The sequence below is a fragment of the Eptatretus burgeri genome, chromosome 2 (genome assembly GCF_056783735.1).
Source record: "Eptatretus burgeri isolate ZD-2024b chromosome 2, Ebu_testis_v1, whole genome shotgun sequence".
Taxonomy (NCBI): Eukaryota; Metazoa; Chordata; class Myxini; order Myxiniformes; family Myxinidae; genus Eptatretus; species Eptatretus burgeri.
The window spans coordinates 84,459,542-84,482,773 of record NC_140962.1 but is presented as its reverse complement, the minus strand read 5'-3'; the positions used below and the strand labels follow the sequence as shown (position 1 = coordinate 84,482,773).

At 43.4% G+C, this 23,232-nt stretch overlaps 1 protein-coding gene across 8 annotated transcripts in view; it reads left to right on the top strand.

Moving 5' to 3' along the window:
• Positions 1 to 22,304, top strand: part of LOC147032470 (uncharacterized) — a 116,967-nt gene extending 94,663 nt beyond the window's left edge. For 7 of the 8 annotated variants that reach the window (XM_085870120.1, XM_085870112.1, XM_085870114.1 and 4 more), the window contains 5 exons: positions 3,743 to 3,831; positions 4,655 to 4,765; positions 13,161 to 13,352; positions 19,797 to 20,152; positions 20,285 to 22,304. In XM_085870120.1, coding sequence (XP_085726246.1) covers positions 3,743 to 3,831; positions 4,655 to 4,765; positions 13,161 to 13,352; positions 19,797 to 20,152; positions 20,285 to 20,639 — 1,103 coding nt within the window. In that variant the 3' untranslated portion in view covers positions 20,640 to 22,304. The remainder of the gene's footprint in view (positions 1 to 3,742; positions 3,832 to 4,654; positions 4,766 to 13,160; positions 13,353 to 19,796; positions 20,153 to 20,284) is intronic. The other variant, XM_085870118.1, reaches the window with a different exon arrangement.
• The last annotated feature ends 928 nt before the right edge of the window (positions 22,305 to 23,232 follow it).

Sequence of the window (23,232 nt, the reverse complement as noted above, 5' to 3'; positions counted from 1 at the left end):
TCATTCATCTCAGGCTAAATTGTATTGGGGGGGGGGGGGGGTGGGAATTGATGATGTCATTGGTCACGTGGTTCGGCAGCCTTTTTTTTTTCTTTTTTTTTTACATAAAAGCCTTCAAAAATCTTCTCCAAAACCGCTGAACAGATTGAGGTGAAACTTTACACGTATGACCACCTATGCGTGATGAACAAAAAGTTCTCCACCTCTGATGTCATAGGTCACATGGCTTGACAGTTCAAGGAGAATCTTTACCCACATATTCCCAAAACCTTGAGGATATCAGGATGTTCATGACTAATTAATAGATCAAATGGTCTGGCAGCCATATTGGATTCAATGAAAATCTTTAAAACATTCTTTCTCTTGAACTGCTTCATCAATCGTGAAACTTCACAGTTTTGATCGAGTAGTCATGGGGAACATGTGTTTTAAATTTCAACGTGATCGGCCGCATGGTCTGGCAGCCAGAATTATATAATATTTTGAATCTGGGTTCATGGATTTAAATCATACTTGGTACAAGTATGTACAATGATGTAATAATGTGGGTGGAGTCATCACCTCCCCGTGGGTATATCTGATAATCACGATGACGACATCGGTGAAGTGCATAGAGCTGTATGTACTCTCAAGTTCCGAATAAGCGTGGGGGTCTGAATAAGCGTGTAGGGTGGAAAATCCAAAAAAGTCTAATAAGCATGCAGGTCCGAATAAGAGGGCAGGGTGGAAAAACCAGAAATGTGACGAATATAGAACATGGATTTTATTGTTGAAATACATACATTACAATGCCAAGATGCGTACTGCGCTCCACGCTTTTTCTTTGGCAATCTGTATGCGCTTCTTTACACTCCTTCGGGCGTTTGCGTTGATTGCTTTGAATCTGCTCAACTGTGGAGTGAAGAGTTCGGACGTGGAAGACGAATGTTTGTCGATCACAGCTTGGGTGTCATCAAGGAATGCACAGTCTGCTTTTATTTCATCATCTGTAGCTTCGTGTGAGAGAGTGAAGGTAGACGGGAGGTCTTCTGAAATTGATACAATGTCTGTCTGACTTTCGTTCTCATCTGAATCTGGGGACTCCACCTCTAAACGACTTCTTGGATAATGCAACCTCGGTTTCGCTTTTTCCAAACTGATGATAGGCACGACCGAATACTTGACAAGCCGCTCTAAATCGAGGATCTGATGATTGTGTCTTTTTCAACGATGGAATTTTTTCACGGACACCTCTGGAAATGAACCCCTCCTTTGGGAGAGGCCGTACATATTTCTTCTTCTTTTTATCATACATCAACTTTCCTGCTGCGTACTCACGGTCGAAGTCCGCTTTGAATTTATGACAAAGTTCTCCAAGCGACTTTCTCTCTTCGAGGGTGTACTGTCGCTTACGATCCCTGAATGCATCCTTTCCAGTGCTCCTACTATCAGCAGATATCTCTTCACCCTTTCGACCACTGACATCAGCAGATGCCTCGTCTAATTCTTCACCTCCTTCCATTTCAATATCCGTCAGGAAAAACTCTTCTTCCATCTTGTCTCAATGACACGAAACGATTGAAATACAAGTAAACCGTGACGTAAGTCCAGGACTTCTCCGGTATGGGAGAGTCAGTGGCGCCACACTCAGGCAGCCGAACGAATCAACCGGCGGGACCCGCATTGACGCGGTGCAGTACCCAGACCCAGGGCGCAGATCGTTGGCAGATGAAGCAATTTCGGGAGTAAAGACGACACATCTCTCGACGGGACGACATTGTCACCCTACACGCTCGCCGGTGTAAATATGACCTGAGGGTGGCGAGAACGATTTTTTAATAAGCGTGTAGACCCGAATAGAGGCCGTGTAGGGGGGATTTTCACCTCGAAGAAAATAAGCGTGCATGCACGCTTATTCGGGACTTGAGAGTAAGAACTAGATTGCGCTGTCCCTATATCGCGCACGTAACCCCGCCGTGCCACCATGTATGACCCGCCGCCATCACCATAACGGGCAACTTGATTGAGGAAATACCCGGATATGCCTACACTCACCGTGTTTACGATATGGCGATGTACACTACGAGAGTATCGTACAGCACATTATTTCACTCGTATTGGTAAATACGACCGAAATCATTAGCATACTAATTAACTACATGTTTGATTACCAATTAGAAAATATAAACACGAAATGTATTAGTACTTTTCTTACCTTACTGGCCCAGAAACATGAGCATTACTTCGACGCCGTAGTGAGTCAAATGCAGCGAAAACGACGCAACTGCCGAATTCCACGACCATGATCAATTTTGTACGGCTGTATAATCCAAGGAAAAGGTTTCTTGAATGGTTTTTGATCGTTTATATGGCCCAAAAAAATCACCCAAAGCTGAAGTACACAAAAAGATTACTGCGCTCATTATCTGTAGGATTTTATTCACGCAATCCACAGGCATCACGGGACACGGGCACGGCTCATTATAATCCAACGAGGAGGATCAGGAAACAAAGGCAAAGCATTGTCACACTTTTAAACAGTCACAACATTGCTATCAATACCCGTTGTTCGTTCATGCCGACCTCAGTGATCTGATCATAAAATACCCCGTTCACAGTCGGTGAAAGGAAATACCACTTCCTTTCTTCCTCCTATTGTTGCAACGCCAGGCTTCGCACGAATCGGGCATAATTTTTAGTTATTTTTCCGTGTACCGTTGACAGTTTTGCTCCGGGTTTTACTCGGTAGTTTTGTGACATTCAAAATGTACGGGAAGTGCCGTTGCATGTCGGATCCACAGAAACGGTCAGGCAGTGCGATCCGAGTTTTTTGCTCGTTTTGGTAATGGCGGCCAAGTCCCCTTGTCGGCACAGCGTTACGGGGAAGAGCGCACTCTAGGGTTTATATACAGCTCTCTGGTGAAGTGGTATTTCAGCTCGAATTGGTTGAATCAAAATCCTTTTCCGAAAAATCTGATATATCTGATCAACGACCCGATGTGAGTGAAGAGTTAAATTTATGACGTCATCGGTCACATAGTTTGGTTGCCATATTGGATTTTACGAAAACCTAAACATAATTCCTTTGATTGAACCTCGTAATTCCCACCTCTTCCAAAGAGATACCAACCCAGACAACCTCAATCCTCTAAATGTTGAGCGTCAAATGAGGACGCGACATGTTGTTTTTTTTATTTTTTAATGTTTGGTATGATTCAGCTGGGTCCCTAGGGTCACGATCGGGCAGTCCTCCTACCAGACTCTGAGCAGAATGCATCTGTTACTTATTTATTTGTTTGTTTGTTTTTGCTTTTCATGAGCATATTCGACTACTTTTGTATGCCTAGACCCAAATGTAAGGTTAAGAATAATATTGCATAATCTGGAGGCTGGAGATCCCTGATTGTATGCCTGGTGTTGGCTTAACGGTTAGGGCAGTGGGCTTGGGAACCTCGGGTCCTGACTTCAAATCCCGCTCGGCCATTAAATTGATACCAGGTGGGGTTGACTCAACCTGTCATCCTTCTGAGGTCGGCAAAATGAGTACCAGGTTGCTGGGATGATCGAGCCATTCGAGTATCCTGTGTTGGAGTGCCAAACCGTCCAGGATTGTGCCCAAAAGCCCAGGAGACTGCTTCGGCAGCACCGACGCTCTGCACAGAGTGTCGTCCCGATGGATGGATGGATCCCCGATTATTGCTTTAACCTGGTTCCAATCTGCTTTGTTTATTCATTTTGTCTTTCTCTTTCTTTGTTCCAACAGGTTCGGCGTATTGGAGTGAGAATGACAAGAAATTGTTTGAGCAGTCATTGACTTCCCATGGAAAAGATTTTTTTTTCCTTTGCAAAACGGTAGGTTGCTTTTCTTTAATTGCTTGTCCTTTTTGTTTCATTTTTCGCACACTTTTTTGAAAAAAATTGGTATTTTGTAATCAGCAGAAATTCACTGCACTTCGTAGTTATGATCACCGCATGGCAAGAAGGCGCGAGCGAGAGCAGTATCATATTCCACCCCGCCCCTCGTCCCCCAGGGTGGGGTTAAAGGGTCGAATACCAAAAAAAAATGCAATTACGGGCACATTTTAAATAATCTTTTTTTTTTAATGAAGCATTGTATATGCAATCAACATTAAGGGAATGCATGAAATGTGTAACGATTTTTGGGATTTGACCCCAAGACATCGGGTCATAGGGGTCAAAACGGGGAAAACATTTTAACTTAAAATCTGATACTGGGTCATTCCTGATGGAACTTTTTGCCATCTTTCAACTTTGCTTTCGGGTGGAAGCATGGGGATTTGCGATGGCGCGCCATCCACTTCGTTCCATTTGATTTTCATATGGTTCTCTTGAAGCAGGTTCCTACTGTTGCTGCTTTGCTTCTCGTTCCCCCCGGTTTGTTACTTCAACTCAATTCCCCTCATCTAGACCTTCCTGTGTTTTTGTCCTGGTGCTCAACATCACAGCTCCGCTCCTTTAACATCATTTATGCGTTACATGAACACTCTCCTTTTCCTTGGATGCAACATTTTGAGCCTTTCAAGGTTCTTGCAGCATGTTATGCAGCAGCCGATCAAACTCTTCCATACATTGATGGCCCTAATGTGCCGCACTTCCTTAGTAGTGTGCACGTTCCACGTTGTGCTTCCGAGATAAGTATCCGTCTGGTGTGCAGATGAAGACTAAAACAATGGCGCAGTGCATTGAGTATTACTACACATGGAAGGCCATGATCAGGTGCAGCCGACATCGTACGAGGCAAGGAATCATTGGAAACGATGGCATGGTGAGGATGGTACACATTTGCACATTCAGACGAACTCGACTTCTGCCCATTAACTAATTTCTGCTGAGTTTTTTTTTTTTTTCTTCCCACATTTCCTTTGTCTTATTGTTTTGTGTTATTAATTATTATTCCTTCCTGCTTTCTACCCATTTACTTTCGATACCTCCTCCATTCTCTGGGCTTGCACAAATTATTTGCCACAATCGTGAAAACAGAAATACTTTGTGGTGAGTAGGTTTTTGCTCAGTTTCACCATGGTGGCAAAAAAAGAAGAAAATGTAAATCGGATTGAAATTCCTGCTGCCTGAAAAATGCCCTTTTATGGATTTCTATAAAGGTTTCCTTTAATCTAACTGGGTGGTACAACACTGTGTTACGGCTGTGGAAATTCGCGGAACACCATATAGGCCCTTAGTTCAGTTACGCCGATAAGTCCGTGTTCAGTTAGATTTCCCCACCGCTGTTTAATGGGATTTATCCGTGTGGACAGGGCTGTGATCTTTGAGTTAGCCGTTATTCTTTACTATCGTTATTTTGGGCCAACCGCTTCACATAATCACCCTGCAAGGGACAAAGGGAACTACCGCTGTGGCGCGCGTCCCTAATTTGGCGGGAAAACGCTTCCTTCGAGAAGTTTCCCGCATGTTCTGGAAGGAGGGCGGGGCGAGAGCGGAGGGGCGGGGCGTGGGTAATAAAAAGCACGCACGGAGCGTTCGCTCTCTCTCTCTGGAGTTGCTGTTGTTGTTGCTGCTGCTCGTGCTGAGGAGAATCGCGAGGGGGAGCTGCTGCTGCTGCTGCTTGTGCTGGTGGAAAGAACTCTCTCTGTCGTTGCTGGTGTTGTTGCTGCCGCTGGACGCCGCGGAAGGAGCTGTGCTGCTTCTGCCGGAGCTGCGTGAAGATCTGGGCTCGTGTCCAAGTCAGGAGCTTGGAGCGGTCGATTGGTGGAGGTCCGGGCGTCGCAAAGGAGTCGCGGGCTGGAGGCGCAGCGTTGCTGTGTCGCGCGAACCTGCGTGTGCGTGTGGGGAGAGCCGGAGAGAGCTCGCCTGCCGCTTGGCAAGGCCTGGGCGCAACCGCGACTACACTAGCTGCCGTGGGGACAGGACGTTGGGACTCGCCCCAGCAAGGCACCACGAGGGTGCGGGTAGCCTGCAACGGTCTCGTGGGGCCCTTTCGGTCATTAAAGCGCCACGTTATAAGGGCCCACGGGCCCAGTCTGACTCCCTTGTCTTTGAGGGGGTCTTTTCTTTACTTTTCTTTTGAGTGAATGTTGTGGTGCCGAGTCTTTCAAGTAGAACTGTTGTTAAGTAAATGTACATGGTAAGTCATAGACGGTCGTAGTGCTTTACCTTGCTCGTGTCTTGCCCCCTTCCCCCATTGATTGCATGGCTGTATATGTGCATGTGTGTAAAATAAATGTGCTTGTGTGAATGTGAACCCGTTCATCGTGTCCTTTTTCCCCAATTGAACTGCTATCTTGCTCTCAGAATACTAGTTGGTTTTTGAATACCGATAATAGAACCGGGTCCGGCGAGGTCTGGCGATAATGCCTGCTCAGTTATCCCAGAATGGAACTAACCGCTTAAGCGGTTCGTATCCAAACAGGCCTTCGCTGAGGTACGGTCCCTCGGTAGGTTACCCGCGCGAATACTTAGGTATATCAATATTCGGCGATTGACCCTGTCGCGCGCGGGTAGAATACGGACTGGGCCGTGGTGTGCGTTGAAGGCACACCCGTGACTGGTTCTCGGCGTTGTTCTGGGAAGTCACGACTGAATTGCTCGTCCGGTGGGCGTGCGGCTGCCATTGGCTAAAGCGGTCGTTCGCATGCTGGGCGAGCGTAGATTCGTAACAACTGCATGAAATCATCAAACAAGCGTCCGATTTGCTGGCTCGGTGGAGATGAGTGTTTTTTGATGTTGGGTCATTCCTGGTGGAATCACGTCTTCTTTTTCATTCGTTTGACCGCAAACTGGAAGACGTATGATTCAGGTAGATCTAGTACGACGACAACATTGGAAGCACTGGAAAAAGTTCAATAACTGGCAAAGAAGACAAAAGTACAACTGGGTGATTGAACACTGTGCTGTGTAGGCTGCTTGGTGGATGGAATTTCCTTGGCTGGAATTTCTCAAAAAACAAATCTGCTTCCCCAAGTTGTGTATCAAGGCAAAACAAAATAATGTTTTCACCACCGGCAAATATGCTGTTAAACCTACAAAAGGGACAACACAACAAAGGATTTGAAGTCTTCATTCCAGAGATTGGTTTTATCAACCACCATATGAAGAAAAGTAAAGCTGCCTTTTTGGGGTGTCTGCCGTTTGTCGGAACTCTTGCGAGCTGACCTGTCAGGCACTAAGCCTACATCAGATGTCTTGCATGCTCAGGTACCAGGCATTGATTATTCATCAGAACTCTCGCAAGCCGAATCATCGGGCCTTGGCCCCTCTTTGAAACTCCTGCAAGCTGACCTTTCGGATCTTAGCCCGACGTCAAAAATCTTGCATGCTGAGGTGCTGGGCATTGGTCATTTGTCGGAGCTCTTGTAAGCTGAAGCATCGGGCCTTTGCCCCTCGCTGGAGCTCTCGTAGACTGACATATATATATATATATATATATATATATATATATATATATATATATATATATATATATATATATATATATATATATATGTATATATACATATACAGTATATACAAACATCCAAACTTTATACAAAACAGCTTGCGTTGCACATTTTGAAAAATATCATGTTAATATATTTTATGGATTGTTACTTTCCAGGTTTCCTTTTGCTCTTCTTCCACTTTAGTCATATGTTATCACATTGACTTTGAAGGGAGCTGCCAAAGCATACTAGTGCATTGCAGTTTCCACATGGTTGTAACGTTTTTATCCCCCACCGCGTGGCGGAAGGGGGATATTGTTGTCACCCAGGTCGTCCGGCTGTCCCTCCGTCCGTCCGGGCGTCAACATTTATAGATGTGAGTGAGACAACTCATAAACTGTTCGCCATATCGATTTGAAATTTGGGTCACACATGTACCACCTGAAAAGGAAGAACCCTATTGATTTTGCGCGTGGTCGGATCCAAGATGGCCGACTGGGGCGGCCATCTTGAAAAAAATGTTTTTTTGTAATAAATGGAAAAACGCTTATCTGATTTCAATTATTTTTCAATGGCAGGGGATTCCCCATCTCTGATGGTATATTTTGTTTCTTTGGATTGCCCACTCTCCTTGATTCAAAAATTTGCCCCAACTACCCTCAACCATTGTGATGGGGAGACAGCTGCTGCCCAGCACTCACCTTTTCAGTTCATTTGTCCTCTTCCTCCAACATCTTGTTCCATCTCATGAAGTCTGTCTTTGAGATCTCCTCCTCTTGTTCCTTTTTGTGCAAACTGTTCTCGATGGATGATGCATGAGACAAAACGTAAACGATACCTTTCCACATTAGTGTTCCTGATGTTACCGAAGCGTTAAAACCGAGTGTTACCATGCAATTCCTCCCTGTCCTGCTCACCCATTTACGCTGCTCCCTGAACATAATGAATCTTCAACCCGAGTATGTTGCAAACTTCCCAGACATCCATTGCCTCACCTCTGGGTTGACTCCAGGAGGTATCAGCACTCAGGCTGTCAAATCTAGCTCTCCCACAATGGTACATGCTCTAGCTTTCATTCAAAATTCCTTTGTGGACCACATTCTATCCACATGAAATGTAGCAGACATCACCCTCGTCTTAAAGAAGGGTCCAAATATAGATCCACTCTTGCATTTTCAGTTCTCCAACTGTTGTTGCAGTCTCCTATGGTATCAGTGAAATTATTCTGGTCAGAATAATTGGAAAGAGATCCGAACTGATGTGCCGCAGGAGGGGAAATGACTGCTTTGGATGAGTTCTGTGTTATGACCTTTGAAACTGCATTTCTCTGATAATTACCTCCGCCACCGAAGGTGAAGGAGGTTATGTTTTCACCCCTGTCTGTTTGTTTGTTTGTGTCCAGGGTGTCTCAAAAGGTTGTGGACGGATGCGGATGAAATTTTGTGGACAGGTTCGGTGTATGACAAGGACAAACTGGTTAGATTTTGGTGAAGATCCGAATCTGGATTTGTATGCGAGAATTATTTAATTTCCAAGTGATTTTTCAACATTGAGAGATGGGGCCAAAAATGATATTGTTACGTTTGAGGGGGGGGTATGCATTCAAAGGGTAATTAGGATGTTTAATTAGGTATGCCATGCTGTTCGAGTTTACCAGGATCTCGATGTAATAAGTAGCAATTCAGTGGTGATAAGCTGTCTAGTAAATGTTCATTTCTTTAAGGGGGGAAATGATAATTGTCACGTAATTAGATAGGGACACGGGATAGGGTAAGTGTGTCTGCGTAAACCCCTTTTAGTAGTCCCTGGAGGCTGGCCGTGACGTCACAGGACAGTGCTGCGGATGGCTCCGCCCCGTGATCACGGTTGGCGGAAGGCGACGGCGGTGGGCCAATAAAACGGCTCGATTGGAAGTGACGAGGACGGGAGGATAAAAAGGTTCTGTTCGGGGTCGAAAAGGAAGAGGAAGAAGATCGGGACAAAAAGATCGTGTTTTTTTGGTGTGGAGGCTGTTGCGCGGGAAGTGTACTTGTTGTTGTGCTGATTCGATCGTGTTCTTCATCGTGTCTTGGAGCCTTGCTGAGCCTCGTGCCTCACCTTGGTTGGCTCTGGGGTTCTGCTGACTCGGAGTACGGGGTCGAACGGCGGGCGGACCTGCCTCCCTCTCCTGCTCGCAATTTGGCGCCAGAACTGGTTCCCTGGCGGCTGTGAGCGGACTTGGGCCAGGACCAGGAGGTCGACAGCACCACGGTTTCTCCTGCCCCCCCCCTCCTGACGAGAGCAAGGCCAGCTCGTCTGACGCTGATCGAGGGACAGTTGCGTCCACACCACGGTCCAGCCTGACCACCAGAAGTAGCTACGTTTTGTGTGTGTGTGTGTGTGTGTGTGTGTGTGTGTGTGTGTGTGTGTGTGTGTGTGTGTGTGTGTGTGTGTGTGTGTGTGTGTGTGTGTGTACTTGGCGCCTTAGAGGGTTTGAGATCTGTATATTCATTGGAATTGTCTGTTTTTCCCCACGCCCGATCCCACACCATCCCGTCGAATCGCCCCGGATCCCTCTTCTTGCCGAGTCTTGTTATTTCTGGTTAATAATCAAAACAAATAAACATCATCAACTCAGTGAAAAGCGACTCGTGCCACCTTCCTCGTCCCGTTTGCGGTAGAGCGATTAGAACCGCCATGTTTGGGTTATAAATAAATAAACCGCCTCCATCGTTTCGGCTCATTCTACGTTGGCGGGACTGTTCAAGTCCCGTGGACGTCACAATATATAGCACGATATCTCAAAAATGTGTTGGTTGGGCCTGATATGTTCTTGTGGATCAGGCATTACGTGGCAGAGGTATTCGCTCCACTGAGTGCCCTTCTAGTTAGGTGTGATAAGTACATAATTCCTTCGTATTTGTCCGTTCCTCCCATTTTCAGATCACTCATGTGATTTGTTCATTATTTTTTGCCTCTGCTTGCAGTGGTGGGATTCTTTATGCATGGTTTTGATGACGTCTGTGATTCTGCAGCAGGCTTTTGGCAATGTTGTTTTTGCCATGTTGTTGGGTGCCAATCTCATGGGCCTAACTTATGATGCTGCTCACATATACATTGCCACAGGAGTCTCGGACGCTGTCGGACAGCGAGTTAGTGCTGAATAATCTGCAATTAACATCTTCGCTGGGCTTGGCACTGCTCTCTCATCTGCTTGTGTGGGATAGAGTTTGTTGGCGCAGAGTGAGGATATCCTTCAGATATCCACCTGCAGTGTGTAGGGTTCGTTCAGCCACAGATTTGCTGAAGCCGGCTATCCACCTGTGCCTTTTTTCTTTGTCGTATCTGTGCATCTTGGGCTGGCAGTATGGCCTAAAGGTATGCACACTCACCCCAAAGCTGTCTTGCCTGGATTTTAATGTCGGCAGAGCTATAAACTATCATCCCGGTGTTTCACAGGCAGGGTGATTCATCAATGTGTCGCTCGGATGAACGTTCAACTGGGCTTCCCATCCGTCGGCATTAGTCGGCGGACGTTAAAGACCCCACGGTGATCTTCGCAAAGCGTCGGAAAGCTATCGCCGGCACCATGGCAAAATTAAAAACTCCTGCCATAACCTACAGGGGGCACTGCATCAGCAACACAACTGCACTCCCAGCAATGATGCAACCAGCAGCCACAGGCTGCACACTAAATGAATGAATGTGCATCCTGCTCTCCATTCCCACCCCCATTGCATCCCTCCTGTCAAGGGATGGAAGCTGTGTTCAATGCATCGTTGTGATTGTCCCATTTATATTTTTTTTGACCGTCTCCATTAAACCTCTTGCATCTCTTTACCCTGACCTACAAATATTTTCACCAGCATGCTTACTAAGTTTCACCGCTTTATATTGCTTTTTGTTCCTCTGTTCATTCCTGCCCTTTCTTCAGTTTCTTATCTTGTTTGTTGTTTATGAACTGATTATATTGATGTCTGATTTTTGCTTTCCAATTGTCGTGGTTTTTACACGTTTCCAGAAACATTATTGTTCATGCACATTGACTGCGATTATTGCTACCTCCACCACCGAAGGTGAAGGAGGTTATGTTTTCACCCCTTTCTGTCTGTTTGTTTGTTTGTTTGTTTGTTTGTTTGTCTGTGTGCAGGATATCTCAAAAGGTTGTGGACGGATCTGGATGAAATTTTGTGGACAGGTTCAGTGTGTGGCATGGACGAACTGATTAGATTTTGGTGAATATCCGGATCTGGATCCGGATCTGATAATATTTTAAGTGATTCTTCACCATTGAGAGATGGGGATAAACTATTGTATAGCACGATATCTCAAAAAGTTTTGTACGATTCAGATGAAACTTGGTGGACAGGTTGGGTGGTGTTCACAAGGACGAATTGATTCGATTTTGGTGAAGATCCGTATCTGGATACGAGAATTATTGAATTTTTAAAGTGATTCTTCAATGTTGAGAGGCAGGGCCAACAATGATATAGTACTGTATAGCATGATATTTCAAAAATGTATTGGGACCGATATGTTCTCATGGATCAGGCATTACGTGGTGGAGGTATGCGCTCTATCGAGTGCCCTTCTAGTTGTTTTTTGTTTGTATGTTTGTTTGTTTGTTTTCTTCAATGAGTAATCTCTTCCATGAACATATTTTCATTTACTTTTACTTTAAAGAGAGAGTGGGTTGTTTTCGTATTCCCAGTCCCGATCTTTTGTACTCTTGCTGACCGAGCTGTTCCTCCCTGCCACTCCCTCTAACACTGTAAAATACTTGTCCATTTTTTGTCAATATATTCCCCTCTGTCCATTTGTCAACCCCGCTTCCCTTTGCCATTTAGCTCTTTCATGAGCCTTCACTTCTGTATTGGAGGATGGTATGGGTTGGGGGGGTGAAGGGGGGAAAAAATGCAGATATTTCCTTGATGCCATCCACATATCATGGAATAAAAAACTGGCAGAATTTTAACCACCTGCTTCCCTTCCCCCCCCGCCCCCCGCCTCTCCCTTTTCCTACTTCCTTCTGCTGGAGCCACATTACCATGCTCTTAGATGTTGTATATAGATTACAGCTAGTATTCAGGGAGCCAATGCAGAGCCTATACCTTTTATTTGGGGTCCACAACTTATCAACATTTTGGAATTTTAGCATCTCTCATTTGGCCTTTGCACCTCTTGGCATTTTCCAACATCTGCTACTCTCAAGCCTCAAGAAGACACGTCCTTCATCCAGCAACTCCCTCTGCAGTGAACCTCCATTCAAACTTTCTTCTCACCTCCACATTTTACCCTCTTTCTCCTACCTGCAGAATCTTCTCGTATCTATGCAATCCTACGCCTTTTCAAGTCTTCATTGTGGCAACTTCCTGTCATCTCATGTTCCCTCTCCCACTCCCCCCCCATCCCCCCACACCCCTTCACCCACCCCACACCTCCACTCTTGTTAACTTTTTTCATTATTTCATTGTGATCACTACTTGAACTTCTCACCCTTTGACTTTTTCGAGAGGCTCATCGAAGAACTCACAAACATAAACCTCTTTGCACTTTTAGACTGCAATTTATTACTTTGAGCATTTGTAGTCCAGTAACCGAACATTCCAAACCGATCCTTCAGCCCCTGGCATGACTTGCAGCTGAAAGCACAGCTTTAGAGGGAAGAACGAGCCGAGAGTTGAACAGCATTGAATGGAGGATGGAATTTAACACCTATCGGTTCCAGGTTGTGTTGTTGCAGTGTTTCATTTTGGGAAATCTTTTTGTGATGTAGATTTCTGCATGAACTTCTCCTCATCACAGGGCTTGGGTGAAAATTATGACGACGACAATGATGAATTAGAAGATGCGTTAATCAGAAGAGATGGGAGGAGGTCAGCGTCATTTGGGCCCACGTCCGATGACGACGAGGATAGAGATCACGGCAGAGACTCACCTCCAGAACTGGAGCTCCAGCTTGGAACGTTTGTTTGCAACTTCCCACAGTGTGGAATTGTAAGACGGCACATCCCATTTAATTGTTGCTTCTTGTGAGTAAAAACTGAGAATTACTCGATCTGATCACGCACGATTTAATTATTCATCTCACATCCAATTCCTGAGGAGGAGGCTGTCATGTCTTGTCCACATTTGGCTGAAATTCATGTGACGTTACGTGTTTCTTTGTTTCATTCCACAAAACACCGATTGTTTATTTTTTTTTAAAAAAAACAAAGATTCAGAATCAATAAATTGGTAATCAGATCCCAGTAATTCTCAGTTTTTTATTTTTTTTTTTAAATTGTGTTTTTTGCTTCATTCTCAATACTCTTACTTCTGATACTTTGATTAGTATACTGTTACTTTGGATCATTTAATTACTTTAAGTTGCTTTGGAATACCTATCTAGTAATATTTAATGACTCAAATGTATGTTCAAGTAACGATGTACTTTTAGGGACACTGATCCTTGATCGCTGAAGAACGTAACTGGATTAAATGTTCTACAGCTACGGAGGGATGACGTATGCTAACTTGTTGTCTAATATTCTAAAGTACGCACTCCTCTTCAATGATCGCATGTACAGGTAATTACATGTTTGGCCAAAACTGGTAAAATAAGAAAACGGTCATCATGGCCCATCATGTTGTACACGTTAAACCCCTTCATTACCATGAACAAAATGAAGTACGAGGGCCGTCCATAAGGCTCGACGAACGAAATGCTCACAAAAGTACCAACACATGCGATTGGATTTGCTTTTGTTTTTTTAGCTCGCCTGTTCGAAGAACAGAGAGTTATAGCGATACCCCCGGCGTGAGCGTCAGCGTCAGCATGAAAATGTTAAAGTTTTTGGTGCAAGTAATTTCCTTTGTAATGTTTTTATCTACCACACTATTTTTTACTGATTACAATATACAAATACATATATTGCTTTAAAATTATTTGGATCAGACTTCACTGCAATGCTTTATTAAAAAATATATTATTAGACTAGTCTTTGAGCGTGAGCGTGAAAATGTTAAAGTTTTTGGTGCAAGTTATTTGCTTTGTAATGTTTTTATCTACCACACTATTTTTTACTGATTACCATATACAAATACATATATTGCTTTAAAATTATTTGGATCAGACTTCACTGCAATGCTTTATAAAAACATATTATTAGACTTGTCTTTGAGCGTTAGCATGAAAATGTTAAAGTTTTTGGTGCAAGTAATTTCCTTTGTAATGTTTTTATCTACCACACTATTTTTTTACTGATTACCATATACAAATACATATATTGCTTTAAAATTATTTGGATCAGACTTCACTGCAATGCTTTATAAAAACATATTATTAGACTTGTCTTTGAGCGTCAGCATGAAAATGTTAAAGTTTTTGGTGCAAGTAATTTCCTTTGTAATGTTTTTATCTACCACACTATTTTTTTACTGATTACAACATACAAATACATATATTGCTTTAAAATTATTTGGATCAGACTTCACTGCAATGCTTTATAAAAACATATTATTAGACTTGTCTTTGAGTGTCAGCGTGAAAATGTTAAAGTTTTTGGTGCAAGTAATTTCCTTTGTTATGTTTTTATCTACCACACTATTTTTTACTGATTACAATATACAAATACATATATTGCTTTAAAATTATTTGGATCAGACTTCACTGCAATGCTTTATTTTAAAAAATATTATTAGACTAGTCTTTGAGCTTCAGCGTGAAAATGTTAGTTTTTGGTGCAAGTTATTTGCTTTGTAATGTTTTTATCTACCACACTATTTTTTACTGATTACAATATACAAATACATAGATTGCTTTAAAATTATTTGGATCAGACTTCACTGCAATGCTTTATAAAAAAAATATATATTATTAGACTTGTCTTTGAGCGTCAGCGTGAAAATGTTAGTTTTTGGTGCAAGTTATTTCCTTTGTAATGTTTTTATCTACCACACTATTTTTTACTGATTACAATATACAAATACATATATTGCTTTAAAATTATTTGGATCAGACTTCACTGCAATGCTTTATAAAAAATATTATTAGACTCGTCTTTTAAAAACGAAAAACGATAAATGTTTAAACAGGCGAGCATTGGGTGGCTTTGACACTAACTCTGGTTTAATCTCCAATACATAAATCTATAAACTTGGTCATAAAATATATCGTTGTATGTTTTTATTTGTATTTGTTGTGCCCTCATTGTGCTTTTGAAATTATTGCCTTAAATTATTGTATCGTGATCGTCGAACTTTTGATGTTTTACTTTTTTAAAGAGATCAATGCTCATGGAAGAGCCGATTGACAGAACGATGGAGCAGCGAGAGTTGGTATACAAGGAAGGACTGAGACAGAGGGAATGAACAAACGAACATGCAGGCAGCATAAGTGCTTTGGTAAATCAGGACGTAATAAGTAACGACATCCAGACAAGACAAGAAAACAAAGTGTGCCGAGTCGTCAAGGACCATGTATGCAGAGAGCAAAAGCTGATGAACAGGATAAATATTGAAAAGTGTGGTTGGAGAAGAGAAGAGAGGAGAGTCAGTGAAGATAAAAATCAGGAAGAAGGACACCAAGATAACATGAGACTGTGTTGGCTCACCATTTTAGAATGATTGAACAGATTCTGGGAGGCAATTCCACAGTCAAGATAATATAATATGGAGGTGAACAGTTTGGACTTGGGGAGAGTAACAAGTCATGCTGGTGGTTGTGTGAATGCTGGCTGGTCAAGCTCATGAGGCAGCCTGTTAGAAACAAGGTGACACAAAACTGTTTGGCTGTAACCTTATCTGCATTGGGACATGAGCATGCCCTGGACCTCATGCTCCTGTAGAGAGACTCTAATTGCGCCTTTTAGAAGGTGGAATTGAGGTGAGATTCCAGGGGTACAGTCAAGATGTGACTGCACCAGGCCACATAGGACATTTAGACTCCATCTTACAATGGATGAAGGCTTTTAGTAGTGCTCCTCTGTGTTCCTAATATGAACACACAGGACCTCAGCGAGTGAGGAATGGCCTCGCTCCTTGAAGGATTCCAAGGCACTTCCTTGCCCTGAAGGCCAACTTGGATAAGTGATTGGTTCAGGGAAGGTCATGACATATTGTTGAAGGAACTCCAAAGACTGCAGCATTAATTTACTTATTTTTTCACAGGGTATAAGGCTTATTTAGGAGCTGGAATACAAGCTTGGAGGAACAAGTCGCTGAGCTTGGGGGAATGACATAACTTCCGGGGGATTTCTTGGTGTTGGCGATGCCATCTTTGTGACGTCTCTTTTGTCTGTACTCGGTGTGGCATTTCTTTCTCCCTCTGTGTTCTCTCCTATAAATACTGAGCATCAAGCGAGGAAGTAGCACGTACCGTTTTTAGTCTCCAGTATGACAAAGCTTAGCGTCGGAATCGAACTGCCGACCTCAGACTCAGAGCGGACACTGTAACCATTATACCAGTGGCTTCAAGAGGTTGATTGCAGAACTGAATTGGTAGATTAGCCATGTGGTCTTCATGTGGAGACAGAGTGGGTATGTGGGATTATGAGGCATTAAATGACTTTCCAGTTGATTGACTAGCTTCATAATTTTCTCCACACTGGTGGACAAGGATGTACCTGAGCAATGATTTTTTTTTTTTACTGGTACTTTACTTGAAAACTGCTAAGTATAGGGCATTTTTTGTCTTGCAAAAATTTTTGAAAAGTTGCATTTATTTTTTTTACCAAAACTTGCACGAAAAAGTAACTTAAAATCCATGCCCAGAGGCGACTGCAACCACCAATTTTCAGTTAATCATTTATTTATTAAATTCTCAAAGCTAGCAAGTGGGCAATGATACAACATTTTCATGAATTCAGCAACGATATAACATTTTACAAGTTTTTTTTTTTAAGTCAGCATTAAATCATATCACTCAAATTAATGGTTCATTGCTGTGATTGTAATTCACAGAAATATATTTCTCAACGTTTTACGGTCCTTCCCAAGTAGTGTTTTTTAACATCGAAAAAGAGCGTTCAACGCTCACCGAAGTAACTTGACACTTTTGCAACTTTGTGTACAAACTTGGTGGAATGTCATCGCGTGCCAGATCCATGATCTGCTTAATGTCCTTTTTCTGCTCCAAACGTGTCTCCAAATAAGATGCTATCCCACATGGATGAGTGCTGAAGCTGAGCGATTTCAGATCGTTAAAAGCATCAGAGATCGTGTACGTAGAACTTTCGCATTTAGTGACCAGCTCAATCAGGCATTTGTCGTCATGATCGATACCGAGCAAGTCCTTCGCCAGGTGTTCTGATGCTATAGCTTCCTTCGCTCTGGTAACAAACAAACCGTCACCTTGATATACCCCAACGATTCTTTTGACTTCTGGCAAATTGTCAGCATAGTAGAACGCCGCATTTAACCAGCTTGCCCAGCAGGTTACGATGGGTTGAGGTGGGTATCCAATTGCCGCAAACAACTCCTTACAGTCTTTGTTCTTGACGACAGCACTCTTGACCCTGGCGATCAGATTATCGATGTCAGAGAAGTGGGCTCAAACATTTTCGGTGCAGTTATGAAGTAGATGCGCAGTACACGTGACATGGAGTAGTCGTGGGTAGATTTGCTTGAGGTGGCATTCAGCAGTAGTCATGTAGCACGCAGCGTCGCTCAAGAGTAGAACAAAATTCGACCGATCAGACTGTGGCATTCTGATGGCATCATCCACTGCATGTATTATTACTGTGTGTGAGCAGACAGTGGCTGAAAGCTGCTTGCAGTGCAGCAGGAAAGTCTTTTCTTGTGATTCGACATTGCCCACGAGAGTGTTAATGTACTTTGTGCCTGCCACCTCTGCTTCATGGATGACCATAAATATGTTCGTCCCCTTGAACAAGTTCTGGATCCACAATGTTTCTTTCTCTGCCATTGATGCCACTCGCGATCGGCAACAAGACTCCGAAGGTGCATTGTAGCCCATGAATTGGAATAGTGACTTCATCTCCGGATTATTGAGTTTGGAGAGAGGTATATCTGCTGAGAGAGCTCGTAACTACCCGATCAACAAATTCTTGTCCCTTGTTCACTTTCTCAGCTGGCAGCAATGTCTGTCGAGGTTCATTTTCAGCATCCTTGGCTCTCGTGTGTTTTGTACTGTCGCAATGGGTCAGAACACTGGACCGTCGTTCGTGGCACACGACTGTTGAACATAGCTTGCAGAACAAACTGTTCCCAGAAGTCATTATGAACTCAGTTGTGAATTCTGCTGCATGGGCTCGTACTTTTGCAATAGAAGAAGCAGCTTCCTTGGGCATAATTGGCAAGTAAAGCTGACGTCCTTATAATCGAGATTAAACTCGATATTTAAGTCAAAGGAAGTAAGATATAACAACTTGATAGCAAACAGGAACACAGCAACACATGACAGTAAGTCAGCTCATTCAATGCACAGGTGATACTCGATCAAAATGTTCTTTTTATCGCCGCTTCACGCCACATGGCCGAGCATTTAGCAGATTTAGCCACTCAAGTGTGATTAACGCCGGAAGTTGCGCTGATAATGGAAAAGCTACAAAGTTGCACTAACGAGAAAAAGTTGCGCTTATAAACTCCCTCCCACTGCATCCTCCAGGCAAAAATGAAGCAATATCTTTGCGTTTCGTGACATGGGAATGCCGTGAATAAAAGTTGCAAAAGTTGCAAAAAATTGCCCTACTGCTAACCAATTACCCCATACTCTCCTAGAGAGGCAAGAGGTTGTTTGTTCGTGTGCTTTACAGCCACGTTAGAGTAAACCCGTACTCCCAAGTCCTGCTTCCTCTTTCTCCTTGTCCATAAAGACGGGCTCTTTACTAATGTAAAACAGGAACGGGTTATATCCCATAAACTGCCTTGAGGGACTGTATGTAAACGGTGAGAGATAGAATGCTCTCCAGAACACCCCAATGTGTATCCCTCGTACTTTTACCATCTCCAAATCACCCTTGCCTTCTATCCCAACACCTCCCACACTCCTCCCTCCTTCCTTCACTTTTTCTACACCTCACCCCCTTTCCCTTCCTTTTCAGTCTTTATTTTGTCATTATGACAATGCATAATCTATTGTATTTCAATTAAAGGAACCAAAGTCTGTTTTAGGCAGAACATGGGCTTTTTTTAAACCCCCCTCCCCCCCCCACCCCCAGGCAATCCTTGCACATTGACTTGTATATAACTTTGTTGGGCCAAGTTTTCTCAACCTCAGCAATGGCCTTGGTTTTAGTTTGTATAATATGAAAATGTGGCCTACTTCCTTTTGGAAGAATGGTAAACTGCATTGTTTTTATTTATTTGTCTATAATCTAGTGTCTGTGCAAAAGATCAGATACTGCAGGTAATGCTTTTTATTTGTTGTATTCACTTTTCATTTTTATAATCCATTGTAATAATTTGATGATCTTGAACATTTCACCGCTGCCCTGACAGGCGTTTTCATCAAGGCAAGCTTTGAATGGTCATATACGGATACACAGAGGATACAATGTTGATCTGCTTGCCACCACCGCTCTGAGTCACACCACTCCAGCCAACAGTGTCTTCATGAAACCCTCTGCCTCAAAATCCAACTCGACAGTCATGGCTTTTCCTCCTCGGCCCCCACCATTTAGTGACCAAAACATACAGACGCCCCTAAAGCAACCCAAGGTAGTGGGGGCTCAGGTTGCCACAGCTCCTCGATCCAGATCCAATGCTGGACAAAAAGGAAAAGGACCTCCAGGACTCGGACACGGCACACTTGGTCCAGAAGGGACGGTGATCTTTCCTTGCAAGGAGTGTGGGAAGTATGTTTTTGGTGTTACTTGGTCGTCATTGTTGACTAAGGTTTTGCTTTCAGTTTTAACTAAGTTTAAGTATGTAAAGCAAGAAAGAGAATACAATTGTTGATCTACTCAATTTCACCCAATCCTATCCAGGGTATTTCATAAGGTGAAGAGTCGGAATGCCCACATGAAGTCTCACCGTCAGCAGGAAGAGCAGCAGCGGCAGGCCGCACGCAGAGTGGCTGCCCTCGTGGCAGATGCACCCGCACAGATTCCTGCCAAAACGCAGGCGGCGGCGTCTCGGCTCGGCCACCCCACCACCTCCGCCCACCGTCTCCATGCACCGCAACCTCAATGTACCAGACAACCCCAGCGCTTCGGATGGGACACCGAAGACGAAGACCGAGTAAGGCAGTCACACAGAGAGAGGGGTCGCCCTTTGGTCGACCCTTGGTGTGACGAGGAATTCATGGAGTCGGACTTGGTCATCGACGAGGAATTGGGATAACAGGATGGCGGATGGGACATCGAGTTTCTCGCAACAAGTGCCACCGACGATCTAGAGCACAGCGGAACTGTTTCTTTCGTTGGTGGCATGCTGTATCGATGCACTGAACTGTGGGCGATTTCCTTCCCTCCACAAAAACTTGGGAGTTTTAAATCGACATCGTCAAGGCGAAGTGCCCTTCACTGAATTTTTTTCCAAGCTTGTTTGATTTTTATCGATAGTTTTAGGTGCCTTTCGTTTTTTTTTTTTTTGTTTGTTTGTTTCTTTCTTCCCCTCCCCCCCTCCCCCACCCCCCTTGGATTTTACTATTTTACCTTTTTTTCCATATTCATTTACTCCTTGATGGGAACGTTTGATCTGTATAATGCATGTGTACATAGCGGAATGCTTTGCAAAAGTGTACTTGACACAAAATTGCTGTGTATAATTATTGACTTGAGTGCTATTTATGTTTTGAGCAAAAAAGGTGGAAGTGTATGCAGATTATAATTTTGTTTCTTTTGTTTTATTTTCCAGGGATTATTAAAAAAAAGGGGGGGGGTTGTTTGTCAAAAGTGCCCGCACAGTTTAGCAGAGATTGTTTTAAACTATGCAATAAGATAATTGAATCGCAGAAATGTGTCTTGTTATTTCTTTTTCCGTTTTCCACTGCAGTGTCGTGCGTAAATGTCAGTTTTCTCACGGAATCCCATTTCTGTATGTATTCCATGCAAAAGAGCGGATCTATAAAGTACGTACTTCCATCGCCAATTTGGGGGGGGAGCTGTTAACGCAGAGTGCTTCGCCATTTGCTTTTTGCTAATTCTTCCCGATGAACTTTGGTCGCACTCCACTCTTCCGAACCTATCCACCTCCCCCACCCTCTACCAGTTCTCACCCTTCCTCTGCCATTTGTGTCGTGTTCTGTCCCTCGTTAGAAGGGGTTTATATGCTCCTCCATTGTCATTTAAAGATCATTCGCAGGCAAACTGTTAAAACGTGCACTTTCAAGATACGGGTATTAAAACGACAGTGTCATGTTCACGTCGCGTTCCTACGAGCAAGCCACGTTTGTTTTTCTTTCGCAGTCCTTGCAAGCAATCGATGATCTTGTCCTCGGTGTTTCATTGTCGACGTTTGGCAACGTGAGACTTTTTGCCGGGAGGTGTGACGGCACCCATTAAATGCAACATGGTGACGGTTAAAGCGTTTATTCCGTATCGTTCGCTGCAACCTCACTGCAAATGGTGTGAAGTGATGGGTGTGCTTTGGTTGGAGAGAAGTAACCACTAATGCCTTGTATGGTACCTCAGTGATAATTCTAATTTAATACCTGCAACCTGGTGTATCCCTCCTCCCCCCCCCCCCCCCGTCATCCCTTTCTTCCCCACCTCTGTATGCCAGTTCGTTTGTCGGGTCGTTAGGTTTGATTTATATAGTGGTGATTGGTGAGCCATTTCGATGAATCCCATGAAACCTCATCAGGTAGAGACAAATGAACAAAAGCGACAAATGATGTGTTCCATCGGGTGTCTACATATTACATACGAAATAATGGTATTCTTTTTTTTTTTCTTTCCCACCCTTTTCCTCCCACATTCTTGCATGTCATATTTGGACACCTCCCACTGACATTCTGCAAACATTTAACTTATTAAAATGGCTAATAAATTTGGTGCAACTGTACACTGGTTAGTTTCATTTGGTGGTACACCATTGTTCGTCTCGCCCGGTAGGGGTTGCAAGACTATTTCAACGCCCGTGCCTGTTTACCTGTGTGTATGTCCACGTCTATATATATTTTCGCTTTAAAAATATATTTCTCTGCAACTGTTTGTCCAATCAATGAGAAACTTCAAATATCGGAGGGTCTTTCCTTTGAGAATATTTTATTGCTAACTCTGTGTTGTTTTTTTTTTTTAAATATTGTCACATCCACTTATTCATCACAATAAGTGGCATATGTGTCACAGTGGCACATATGCCACTTATTGTCACATCCACTTATTGTGATGACATGATTTCATGCTTTCAACTAACTATGAACGACGGTGCAACACCACTGCTGCCGAGTATGGGGGCACCTCTGATGCAGTGCCCCTATTACCAGTTCACTGGTACTCATTTCGCCGACTTCAGAAGGATGACGGGCTGAGTCCACCCCACCTGGTGTTAATTAAATGGCTGACGGGGCTTCACACTCAAGACCAGAAGATCTAAGCCAGCCACCCTAACCGCGAAGTCACCACCAGGCTTGGTTGACGTCATAGATCATATTATTGTATGGCAGCCCATATTGGATTAAACTATTAAAGGAAAAAATTTGGACGACTCTGAAACCGCTCAACGAAAAAATTGAAACGTGCCATATGTCAACTCCCCATTGGGTATATCGAGTAATAATGACGTCATTGGTGAAGCATTCCAGTCATAATTGTTTGAATTGAAAACCTTATCAAAAAAATTGATCTGAAACTTCATCTATCTGATCTACGACCTGATGTGAGTGAATAATTAAATGTATGACGTCTTCGGTCACGTGGTCTCGTAGCCATATTGGATTGAAAATAAAAACATAAATCTTCTCCAGAACCGCTTAACAGATCAATGTGAA